This window comes from Carassius gibelio, chromosome A2 (assembly GCF_023724105.1).
Source record: "Carassius gibelio isolate Cgi1373 ecotype wild population from Czech Republic chromosome A2, carGib1.2-hapl.c, whole genome shotgun sequence".
NCBI lineage: Eukaryota > Metazoa > Chordata > Actinopteri > Cypriniformes > Cyprinidae > Carassius > Carassius gibelio.
The window spans coordinates 30,234,409-30,247,591 of record NC_068372.1 but is presented as its reverse complement, the minus strand read 5'-3'; the positions used below and the strand labels follow the sequence as shown (position 1 = coordinate 30,247,591).

General features: G+C 37.0%; 3 protein-coding genes and 1 long non-coding RNA gene across 4 annotated transcripts in view; 3 read left to right on the top strand and 1 right to left on the bottom strand.

Annotated features, from left to right (window-relative positions):
- si:dkeyp-68b7.12 (rho GTPase-activating protein 30) overlaps positions 1-922 on the bottom strand; it is a 15,408-nt gene extending 14,486 nt beyond the window's left edge. Inside the window, exon 1 of the mRNA XM_052535182.1 lies at positions 765-922. The gene's annotated coding sequence lies outside the window, so the exon portion shown is untranslated. The remainder of the gene's footprint in view (positions 1-764) is intronic.
- Positions 1-13,183, top strand: part of LOC127938525 (uncharacterized) — a 68,155-nt gene that overhangs the window by 47,476 nt on the left and 7,496 nt on the right. The window lies entirely within an intron of this gene.
- On the top strand, positions 2,633-5,190 carry si:ch211-155e24.3 (uncharacterized protein LOC100150696 homolog). Its single transcript, XM_052535077.1, has 4 exons — positions 2,633-3,032; positions 3,179-3,258; positions 4,185-4,269; positions 4,355-5,190. Exons 1-4 carry the CDS (start codon positions 2,819-2,821, stop codon positions 5,008-5,010), a joined length of 1,035 nt encoding a protein of 344 aa, XP_052391037.1. The 5' UTR covers positions 2,633-2,818; the 3' UTR covers positions 5,011-5,190.
- On the top strand, positions 5,885-9,132 carry LOC127938479 (zinc finger and SCAN domain-containing protein 2). The gene is made up of 2 exons (XM_052535125.1): positions 5,885-6,243; positions 7,948-9,132. The coding sequence occupies exons 1-2, from the start codon at positions 6,012-6,014 to the stop codon at positions 8,574-8,576; spliced, it is 861 nt and encodes a 286-aa protein (XP_052391085.1). The 5' UTR covers positions 5,885-6,011; the 3' UTR covers positions 8,577-9,132.

Genomic DNA, 13,183 nt, shown 5'->3' with positions numbered 1-13,183 from the left:
CATCGTATCTCCTAAAACTAAGGAATGACTTTTACTAATTAAAAAAATCCCAGGAGTAGCAAACGAGTGAATGTAGCTGATTTGAAATCAGTCTTGATATGTACTTGGTTAAACTCCACTAAGTCGCCTGAAATATTATGAAACTGCATTAAGCTCTGGGTTCACAACCACAGGAAGCACAAAAAGCACAGCAGAGATGCACGAAGGAAACGCAAAAACAGGACAACATCTAAACAGAGAGCAGATGAGACAAACCAAACCAAATGTCGACCTGAGAAATGCATTTGATTTTCAGTCAGCTGAAGCACGACACAAGCTCAGGTAAAGCACCGCGGAGCTTCACGTCTCCAGCGGACCTCAGTGCCAGCGTTTCCTCTTCTCACTTTCTGAGTTTTGCACCAGTTGAAGGCCACACCCTCACTCTTTCTACAACTCTTCATATCTTTCCAGAAGAAACCCAGAAGATCGATTCAAATCCCGATACGGTTTTGATGTCTCTGACACCTTGTGAAGGATTTGCATCACGTTCGTCTGTGTTTTTCAGCGAGTTTGTTCCTCTCTGGTGCTCTTGCGGAAATGACTGATCAGATCTGAAGGCCACGAGTGCTTTACGCTCACATCATCAAATAAACCCAGGCCTTTTCCCCGCTTACGAGCCGATAACATCCTATGAGCGTGCCATCTGGCATCTTTAAAAGCAAACCTGAATGAAGAACTGAGATGAGAAACGTAGAGGCGAATAGAGAGAAGCCTCCAGTCCTTACCTTTCTCTCTGCACCGGCACAAGCTTCAGTGTAAAGTGACTGTGACGCAAGAAACCACTAAACTTCCCTCAGTGACTTCCTGAGTCTTTACTTTCTGTCTTTATTCTCCATTTCTGATATACGCCTTTATCTTGAGCGCTGCGTTCATCCATCTGTGAGATTGCTTCATATAAGAAGCATCAGGCCTCTGTTATTCCCCAAACCTAGATATGGAAAAGACAGAAGGACATCATGACACAAAACTGTGAAAAGCACCACAGTAATTTAATATAACTATGATTAGTTTAACTATGCATTTTTATCAAAAGCGTGTTGCAAATGTGGAAAATCACATGCAATTTGTCATAGGCAATAATATGCAAAGCATAAAAGTGAATGAACTTATGTTAATGCATAAGCTGGAGCAGAACAAGGTGGTTATTCACTTACCATGGTATTTTCATGGTATTCCAGGGTTCTTCTCAAAACAGCATTGTCCAAACATGGTAAATATATATATATATATATATATATATATATATATATATATATATATATATATATATATATATATATATATATATATATATATATATATATATATATATATAAATTGTTAAATAAAAATTGTTAAATGAGAAAACACCGAACCGACCAAAAAATGTATGTCCAAAAACCCAACAGTACTTTAAAACACACACACACACACACACACACACACACACACTTATATAATGACAGGATATAGTCCGAAAACGTGATTTTGCATGTTATTGCAAACATGCATTCCTATGTGCATGTAAAATAATTTCAATTTTTTTGAGTGTGTACTAACTGTAGCTTTGATATAAAACGTACCTCAATTGAGCACATTTAAGTTCAATAAAAAAGCGTGCATTATTGGTTATTAATCTAGTATATTTACGGTATTGTGACCGGAAGCGACGCATTTCTGCTGTTTCCCGCCAGGAGGCGCCACGAGGCCCAGAACGCAGATCCTCCTTTGAGTTGCATTCAAATCTGACGACGTTTTTTTGTTTCATTGAAGATATTTGTATAGAAGGCATACACATATATGTTAAAGACAAAGACTGGGATACACCTGGGCTATATAATGAAACCACTGACAGCTTACAAACTAATATACATTTGGAAACAAAAATAAATTAATAATCAATAAAAAAATATATATTCTTTTTCTTCTGGTCGCTAAACCGCATTTCTGTCACCTTCCTGTCATTCTCGCTGCCATTCTATCAGTTTATTTTGTTTTATTTGAAAAAATATATATATTTAAAACAGTAAGACGTGATGAAATACGCAAAAGAAAAAAAAAGAGTGATTTAAAAAATATATAATTAAACCCCGCCCATTCTGTCATCGTCATTTCATTCTCGCGTTCATCCTGTCTATTTACTTGGTTTCTTTGAGGAAATGTATATATCAAACAGACGTGATGAAATACGCAATTAAAATAAAATAAAATATGAATGATTAAAAAAAAAGATAATTGTTTCCTGGCCGCTAAACCCCGCCCACTCTGTAATCGTCCTGTCATTCTCTTTGTCATTCTTTCAGTTTATTCGTTTTTTTTTAGGAAACTTATATATTTAAAACAGTAAGACGTGATGAAACACGCAATTAAAATATAAAAAGAGTAATAATAATAATATTAATAATAAATAATTATTTGCCGAACGCTAAACCCCGCCCAGTCTGTCATCATCCAGTCATTCTCTTTGTCATTCTATTAGTTTATTCGTTTGTTTGTTTGTTTGTTTTTTAGGAAATTTATATATTTAAAACAGTTAGACGTGATGAAACACGCAATTAAAATAAAAAAAGTAATAATAATAATAATAAGAGATAATTATTTCCCGGCCGCTAAACCCCGCCCACTCTGTCATCGTCCTGTCATTCTCGCTCTCATTCTGTCCGTTTACTCGGTTTCTGAGGCAATTTTTGGGTTTTTAAACCGCTGGACGCAGCGATCTAGTTATTAAGGGTTTATTTTCGAAGCACATTCGGTCCTGGACGTTGTTAATGTATAAAGCCACGTGTTTTGATTAGAGATCATGTCGTACTGCTCGTTCCAGGCGCAGCTCGTGTCCTTCATGGAGCTCGTGGCCAAAGCGGCGGAAGCGGAAATCAGCCGGCGCGTGGACGAGAGCTGCGCGGTCATCAGACTGGAGCTGACCCGCAGCCGAAGGGACATCGATGCCCTCAAGAGGAAGTGCGTGCTTCTGGACGGCGAGCTGAGGAGGGTCAGAGGGCGGGGCAGGAGGAGAGGTCAGAGGTCATCATTGCCCACACACAGAACCACTATAGTACTGTTGTGTACTAGAAAGAATAGCATCCATAAGACCATAACAATGACATGATCTATAGTAAGGAATGAAGATCTGCATCTAATGTGGTAATGTAATGTGTTTCAGTGTGGTTCAGGACTCAGAGAGACTCCGATGTGTCTGTGATCGGAGATCAGGAGCAGAATCCAGATCAGAATCCAGATCAGGTGAAAACACAAACTCTTTCTGATGATATCTGACCTGGAGACATCAGGACGCTTGTAAATCATCATCATCTCGAGACACTGAGCGACAAATGCTCAGAATAAAAATATCTATAGATAGTTTTTAAAAGATTTTTTAAATAATATAATTTTTTATTTTTAAATATGTTTAAAAATGCTTTGTATTATCTTTATTATTGTAGACGGTTTAACATAAAACATTTTTTTTTATACAAAATGCATAGTTTTGGTTTAATTATTGTATCTAAAATAAGCTTTTAGAAATCCTTATCCTGTTATCATAAATGACTGAGAACGTTGTGGAAATTCAGTAGATGTGAGTTTTGTTTTAGTCATTTTTTGAGATATTATTATTCTTAGTAATGTTTTTGCAGTTAAAGTTTAGTTATTCTTCTTTTTTTGTCAATTATATTAGTTTCATTATTATTTTTAAATAAGCAGATGTAGTTTTTTTTTTTTTTGTACATCAAGTTGAAAATGCTGAAAAAGTCAATTCTCTTTTGATTCTCTTTTACTCAACTCTTTCGATTATATATATATATATATATATATATATATATATATATAATATTTCCATTGATGTGTGGTTTATGATAGGACAATATTTTGCTGAGATACAAATATTTGAAAATCTAGAATCTGAGGGTGCAAAAAAAATAATTTCTTAATGGAACATGATCGTTACTTAATATCCTAATGATTTTTGCCATCAAAGAAAAATTGTAATTTTGACCCATACAATGTATTTTTGGCTATTGCTACAATTTTTTTTTTTTTTTGGTAACTAAAGCTTTTTTTTTTATATAATTTTGGTTAACTATAATACCTGTGGTGTATTCTGTCATTGATAAACCATTCTTGTTTTTGATGGTGAATCGAAACACTGATGTCTTCTGGTGTGTCTGTAGTCTGTCTGTTCACCGGACGAGGGAACCGGGGTTTTAGTGATTAAACAAGAGCAACAGGAACAAGAATCCAGCAGCGCTGCTGCAGGTATCATCACATCTGATCCCAGAGGAATCACTACTCTCTTTAAAAGTCTGCTCAAGAGTGTTTAACTCTCTGCTTTAACCCACAGCGAATCGTCCCTTCGATCCCGAGCAGCAGAACATCCAACAGATCCAAGCTCAGGAGAACCATAAACCACTGTTAGGAGGAGCTTCAGAGATCCCAAACACACACTGCACACATTCCCAGACGTCCACGGAGCGTCGGAGCGGACCGGGACTCCAGGTTAAAGCTGAGGAGGACGATGAGGAGCCGAGAGGTCACCTGAGGTTCGCTCAGCTGTGGACAAACACAGAGCCGTCCAGAAACATGTGTCTGGATCCCGTGGAGACACAGATGGAGCTTTACGAGCCTGAACGGATCGGTGCAGATGATGGAGAGACGGGTGCAGGGGTGGATTCGGGTCCAGCGTTGGCTCGCCGGCTCCGGACTCACTGGCGCTCGAGTGCAGACGTGGAGAAGCGCTTCAGCTGCTCGTACTGCGAGAAGAGCTTCAGTCGCTTCGGGCAGCTGAAGGAGCATCTGCGCAGTCACACGGGCGAGAAGCCCTTCGCCTGCGCTCAGTGCGGACGCAGCTTCACCAAACACTGCAATCTGATCCGGCACGCCGTGGTGCACAGCGGAGAGAAGCCGTACCAGTGCGGTCAGTGCGGGAAACGCTTCACGCAGCGCTCCAGTCTGAAGTCTCACCAGAGGACGCACTCGAGCGCGAGGGGTCACAGCTGACAACAGCACAACACAGCAGCTCATCCACTGTAAAACACACACAGGGACTTCTTTTGTGCTGTTTTAAATGCACTTTCAAATTGTATGTTCATATTTTGATTTCAGATTGTATCGATTGATGTGTTTGATTTGTTAATTTATGATTTGTCTGCATGATTGAATAAAACATTTGTTACAGTTTGGTATCATCTAGTAAACTGGAAAGATAAAAAACATTTTAATATGAAAAAAACTGATGTGTTCAATTAAATAACTTTTAAAAATGACAACTTTTTTGGTTTTGAATTGATATTGTTTTTTTTGGCACTTCTAGAACATAATGCCACGCGTTTGACCTTCAACATTCCAAATAATTCCAACTAATTTATTATGAATACCCAGATGTATCAATTTTTATAGAAGTATTATAAATAATTAATTAAAATAAAATGTATTATAAAATTAAATTAAATGAAACATTGAAGCAAAATTGAAATAACTTTTTTTTAATTAATATTGAACTTCAACTTTAAATATATATATATATATATATATATATATTTCTTTTTAAATCTTATTTTTTAATTGTTGTACTGTATTTTTTCAGTTCTAGAACATATATTGAACCTTAAATGTCACATATTAAAACACATTAAATATAATTATAATTCTGAAATATAATTAATTATAACTAAATAATTTTATAAATATATTAAAATTATTTTTCTTATTTTTGAATCAATTGTTTTACTTTTTGACACTTGTAGAACATATCATGTACCTAATTAATTATAATAAAATAATTTATAATAGTTATATATAGAAAGGAAAATAATTAGGCTACCATCAGTCGGATTGGTCGGTCATTATTTTCTTTCTTTAGATTTTGAGGACCACTAAATTTCGTGTTTTATTGTAATTGCACTCTTTGCTGCTGCTCTTCTCTCGCGGTGTTTACGGTCGCTGCTGCTGAAGCCGGAAGTGTTTTCGTCCGCGGCTTCTGAAGGTACAGTGAGAGCGCGATGGTCTGGACGCGTCCGGAAGTGAAGATGGCGAGCAGCAGCGCCGTGTTTGAGAGCAGACTGAAGCGCGTGCTGGAGGCCGCAGTGTCGGAGATCCTGCAGCTGCACGAGGATGCGCTGATGCAGATGCGGGTGCAGATCCACCAGAGAGACGCGCAGATCGACGCGATGAAGAGCAGAGTCACGGCGCTCGAGAGCGGCTTACAGCGCGTCACCGCTGCCAGGAGCACGGGTACAGACTGCATACTACACACTGCATACTGAATACTGAATACAACACACTGCATACTGCATACTGAATACAACACACTGCATTCTGCATTCTGAATTCTGCATACTGAATACAACATACTACACACTGCATACTGAATACAACACACTGAATTCTGCATACTGAATACAACACACTACACACTGCATACTGAATACAACACACTGAATTCTGCACACTGCATACTGAATACAACACACTGCATACTGAATACAACACACTGAATTCTGCACACTGCATACTGAATACAACACACTGCATACTGAATACAACATACTACACACTGCATACTGAATACAACACACTGAATTCTGCATACTGAATACAACACACTGCATACTGATTACAACACATTGCATTCTGAATACAACACACTGCACACTGCACACTGCATACTGAATACAACATACTACACACTGCATACTGAATACAACACACTGCATACTGAATACAACATACTACACACTGCATACTGAATACAACACACTGAATTCTGCATACTGAATACAACACACTACACACTGCATACTGAATACAACACACTGCATACTACATACTGCATACTGAATACAACACACTGCATACTGAATACAACACACTGAATTCTGCATACTGAATACAACACACTGCATACTGAATACAACATACTACACACTGCATACTGAATACAACATACTACACTGAATACAACACACTGTATATTACATACTTAATACAACAGACTGCATACTACATACTTCATGCTGTGTATATCACAGCTGATGAATGTAAGTCACTCATCATTGCTGCACTGATCAATACTGTATCCAGAAACCAGCATCACCTATACGAAAAGAGTTCAGATTACATGGGGTTTTCTACTACAGGATGATTTGCCATTGAAATTACAATTCACAAAAAATCATTTATGTCAAACTCCTGATTTGTATCAATAAAGCAAACTATCTAAAAAAAATAAAAAAACTTCAGTTTCTCAGACACTGTTTTTATTGAAAAAAACAATATTAATATACAATAAAGCCATGTCTGTCGGTCACACACTACTCACTGCTGTAATAATAAATGTACAGTTTATGCTTGAATAGACAGTGTCAAATGTTGCAGCTGACTCCACAACAGGGAACAGTTGCAACATTTATTAAAATGTAATTAAAATCATTCTTAAATATCATTTTGCGATTTTTTTTTTTTGTGCAACAAAGAACAGTCAATGGAAAAACCTTTTCAAGTAACAACCATGTTTTGGTTAATTATTAAAATAATTATAAAAAATAATAAAGTGTGTGTGAGAGACAAAGAGAGGGAGAGAGTGAAGAAAATCAAAATTCAAACTTTTTTCCATTTTTATTTTTTAATTAATGTCGTTTGTCTTTTAGCATTTCAAAAATGAAAATAAACGTGTATGTGTATATTTGAAATGCTGAAATATTGCTGAAAAAATGCTGAAATATAATGCATTATTATTACATTATTACATTGTATGTATATATATATTGTAAATGTAATGTACATTGTACGATACAATTATTATGATTTTATATATATATATAAATCAAAAACTAACATTTAAATAAATTAAAGGTTACTTCCAAGAATAGAGTTCAAAGGGTAAGTTCAAAGGTTCTGTAGTTAATGATTTCGGTGTGATTTCTGTTTTATCTGCAGCACGTCTCGTTCAGAAACCTGCTTCTCATCTTCGTCACGCTACGAGTCTAGACTTCAACCAGACACACACTGATCCACAGCTTCATTCCTGTGGAGAAACACACACACACATCATCTGCACAGACAGAGAGGACGCTCCTCAAAGCGAGGAAGACTTCGGTGGACTGCTGGAGGTGGAGATGAAGCAGAGCTTTCCGTCTGAAATCACAGATCCGCACGTGACTGCAGACACAGACGCATGCGCACTCGCATCTGCAGAAAGCGGCTCGTCCGTCGCTTCCGGACAAACCTTAAACAATCTCAACTTTGAATCCCTAAACCAGAACTCGTGCACCGACAGAACCGAACCAGATTTCATCCGAGCGCTTCCGGGTGAGAATCTGCGACGCAGCTGCGCAGACGGACGCGCGTTCACGACGGCGCACCGGAGAGAAACGGTGCACGAGAAGTGGTTCATCTGTTCGTTCTGCGGGAAGAGCTTCGATCGCTTCAGTCACCTGCAGATGCACCAGCGCATTCACACCGGAGAGAAACCCTACCACTGCGCAACCTGCGGAAAAAACTTCTCCCAGCAGAGCAACCTGCGCACGCACCAGAAGATCCACCACAAGACGCGCACGCGCACGTGAAAACCCGGATGCACCGATATACTGATATATCGGCCAAGTGTTAAGAAGCAGCAGATGATCAGAGTCGATCTAAAGCCTGTCAGACAGCAACTTGCATAATGCAAATGTTTCTCGTGTCCAGATTAAAGCAATAATAACAGGGTTTTATTTATATAAACCAGGTTGCCAGATTTTTCCTTTTCACAGAACATTATTCGTAACATGCCTCCAAAGAGATGTGTGCTTTGTTACTTCTGATTGGAAAGTCTCAGCTTTTAAATCCCGTGCAAATACAAACAATTAATGATCAGAGAGCCAGTCTCTTCTGCTTTATTACAAGTTACAGCACAAAATAAACATGAACGAACATCAGAAGCCATGTTGGAAAATACAGATCCATGTTTTATAATCGCTGAATCAGAGTTTCAACTGGAAGACAGATTAACTTAACCATGCATTTACCTCAGGAATGTTATTAACTGTTCACATTCATTAGTTAGCTATAAAACACTAGAAGGAGCTTAATTACTGTTTGTTATGTTTGAATAAATCTGTCATGAAAACTGTTCTGTGCAAACGTTTTGAGTATGAATATTATATCTGAAAATGAACAGGATGTTGGAGTTCATTTTAACCTCTAGTTTACAGCATCTATTGACCCAAACTATCATTATCTGCAGATTCTGGGTGAAAACATGGGAACACGCCACTGAAGAGCATCTCATCTCATGTTAACATTTATTAAATCTATTCAGAATCAGAATCAGAATGAGCTTTATTGCCAGGTATGTTTACACATACGAGGAATTTGTTTTCGTGACAGAAGCTCCACAGTACAACAGAATGACAGCGACAGAACATAAAACACATAATTCTAATAAAACTATTCACAGATCAGTCAGCTTCCTTTCTTTGACAGAAAACACATTGATCTAGTCAGTGCTTTAAGTGGCCAAAAAGAGGTGCCGGTACTCTATTATAGCCAAAAAAATAATTATTTTCTGTTTTTATTTGTTTTGTTTTTGATGACTCCCCTCATCCCGTGAGGTAACAACTATATGAAGGGGTTTTATATACAGCAGTCAACAGGTGACCTTAATAATAAATCATTTTATTAGTTTGTGGATTTGCTTGAGCTAGAAAGAACTACTGAACATAAATAAAATGTGCAAAAGGATTTTTAATAACTCCCGAACTGACTCAAATGATTCGCGAACCCTCTACGAACTCTCGATTTGATTCAAATGATTTGCGATCCCTAAACTGACTCAAATGATTCGCGAACCCGCTCCGAACTCTCGAATTGATTCAAATGATCCGCGAAGCCGCTCCGAACTCCCGAACTGATTCAAATGATTTGCGATTCCCAAACTGACTCAAATGATTCGCGATCCCGCTCCGAACTCCAAAACTGACTCAAATGATTCGCGAACCCTCTACGAACTCTCGATTTGATTCAAATGATTTGCGATCCCTAAACTGACTCAAATGATTCGCGATCCCGTTCCAAACTCCCAAACTGACTCAAATGATTCGCGAACCCGCTCCAAACTCTCGAATTGATTCAAATGATCCGCGAAGCCGCTCCAAACTCCCGAACTGATTCAAATGATTTGCGATTCCCAAACTGACTCAAATGATTCGCGATCCCGCTCCGAACTCTCGAATTGATTCAAATGATCCGCGAAGCCGCTCCGAACTCCCGAACTGATTCAAATGATTTGCGATTCCCAAACTGACTCAAATGATTCGCGATCCCGCTCCGAACTCCAAAACTGACTCAAATGATTCGCGAACCCTCTACGAACTCTCGATTTGATTCAAATGATTTGCGATCCCTAAACTGACTCAAATGATTCGCGATCCCGTTCCAAACTCCCAAACTGACTCAAATGATTCGCGAACCCGCTCCAAACTCTCGAATTGATTCAAATGATCCGCGAAGCCGCTCCAAACTCCCGAACTGATTCAAATGATTTGCGATTCCCAAACTGACTCAAATGATCCGCGAAGCCGCTCCGAACTCCCGAACTGATTCAAATGATTTGCGATTCCAAAACTGACTCAAATGATTCGCGATCCCCAAATTGACTCAAATGATTCGCGAACCCGCTACGAACTCCCGAACTGACTCAAATGATTCGCGAACCGGCTACGAACTCCCGACCTGACTCAAATGATTCGCGAACCCGCTCCGATTCCTCGAACTGATTCAAATGATTTGCGATCCCCAAATTGACTCAAATGATTCGCGAACCCGCTACGAACTCCCGAACTGACTCAAATGATTCGCGATCCCGCTTCGAACTCCCAAACTGGTTCAAATGATTCACGCTCCATACTCCGACCTTGGAAGAAGCTCTGAAAAGCGGCAGCGCAGGCAAATGATTAAAACCTCCATTAAAACAGATGTCCAAATGAACTTAATGCTAAAATCACGTTCTGGGCGCATGGAGAGGTGGCAGTATATGCTCAAGAGCTATATTTGGAAGTGGCGGTACTGAGTACTGGTGCGTACTGGCCCACTTAAAGCACTGGATCTAGTTCAGATCTGGATGTAAACACTAGTTAGTTGAGTAAAGAACACCTACTAGTCACCAACAGCTCATTTACACAAACTCAAGAGCAGTCACAAAAATTTACAGTAACAAAGAAATACAGTGTTGGAGTTTTGTACAGTAAATAATGTCACTGGACACTACAGCTTGTAGAAAAGTAACCTGTTAATCTGGTTAACCCTTTATATTCATGCATCTTATCTTCTGGAACTGCATCAATCACATATTATATGTAAAAAATTTTTACAGCAGCACCAATAACTGCAGTGACTGGTGGAAATATAGAATATAGCTATTTTACAAAGCATTTATATAACACATCGGTCAAAAGTTTGGAATTATATGATTTTTTTATAAATGTTTTAAGTCTCTACTACTCACGAAGGAGCATAAATATAAAAATACAGTAAAAATAGTGAAATATTATAATTTTATAAAAATATTTTCAGTGTGAATCTGTGTTAAAGTGTAATGTATTTCTGTGATGCTCCGCTGTATTTTCAGCATCATTCCTCCAGTCTTCAGTGTCACATGATCTTCAGAAATCAGAATAATATGATCATTTACTGCTCAAGACACATTTCTAATTATTATCAGTGTTTGAAACAGTCATGCTGCACTGTATTTAATTGTTAAAAAAAAAATACAAATTACACTTATTCATCACATTAAAATCTATAAAAAAATTAAATAAACACTGTTCTTCTGAGCTTTCTATTCATCTGTGAATCATGAAAAATAAAATGCATCACAGTTTCCACAGAAATATTGTGAGCACAACTGTGTTCAACACTGATAATAATCAGAAATGTTTCTTGAGCAGTAAATCATCATATTATCATGATTTCTGAAGATCATGTGACACTGAAGACTGGAGGAATGATGCTGGAAATACAGCGGAGCATCACAGAAATACATTACACTTTAACACAGATTCACACAGAAAATATATATTTTTTCCTTATAATATTTTACTATTTTTCCTGTAATTTTTAAATCAAATAATTGCAGCCTTGGTTAGAAGAAGAGACTTCTTCAAAAATATTTTTTAAAAATCGACATTTCAAAATCTTGACCGATTCTGTTCTCATATAAATATAAACACCTATAAAATCTATCAGAGGATGAATATTTAGCATAAGGAAAGATTAATATGGAATAAATCAGTTTATGGTTTTTAAAAGGTGCCCATTCAAACAAAAAATTGTCAAATTGTTTATACAAAATAATAAGAGAAAATATAATCAAAGCACCATCATAATGACACTGGTGATCATCAGAGTTTTAGTTGAATTCTGCAGAGGTAGACCGTGTCTAAACCAGGAACAGGTTCTGATCAGCAAGATTGGCTCAGTAGAAAGAGTCCATCATCCTCTCGTGAGATCATTCCTCAGTTCACCATCACATCTGCTCAGAGTTACTGCGCTGTTCGTCTGTTCAAACGTAAATACTAGAAATCGCTCATTTACTCAACTTTCATGTCGTTCCAAACCCGTATGAGTTTCTTCCAGCCATTAAAAACACAAAAAAGGAGAAAATCTGAAGAATGTGTATATAATCTAAGCAGATCAAACATTTGTTTACATTAATAACTAACAATGAACAACACTTACAGAATTTATTGATCCTAATGTTAAATTTCAAAATGTACTGCATTTTATTTTATTAATCAGATGGTTTATTGCATTGTTATTTGTGATTAGATTTTATTGTCAAATTTTGTTTTCATTTTAGTTCAAGTTTAAGTAATTTTATTAATTTTGTAAAAATATATTTATACAAGTTTTTATTATTTTTATTTATTTTATTTTTAGTTATTGTAGTACTTTTAATAAAAAAAAGAAAAGTTGCATTGGTATAAGTTTTTTTATATTTTATCTCAGCTAATGTTTATTTCAAGTAATTAATATTTTATGGCTTAGTAATTTTGAATTGTTTTTTTTTTGTAATTTTTTTTTTTTTGTAATTTTTTTTTATTCTTATATATCTATATAGTTGTAATACATTGTTTTGTTCGTTTTAGTACTTAAACTAAATAAAAATTAGAAAATCAGCCTTTGTAACCTTGCA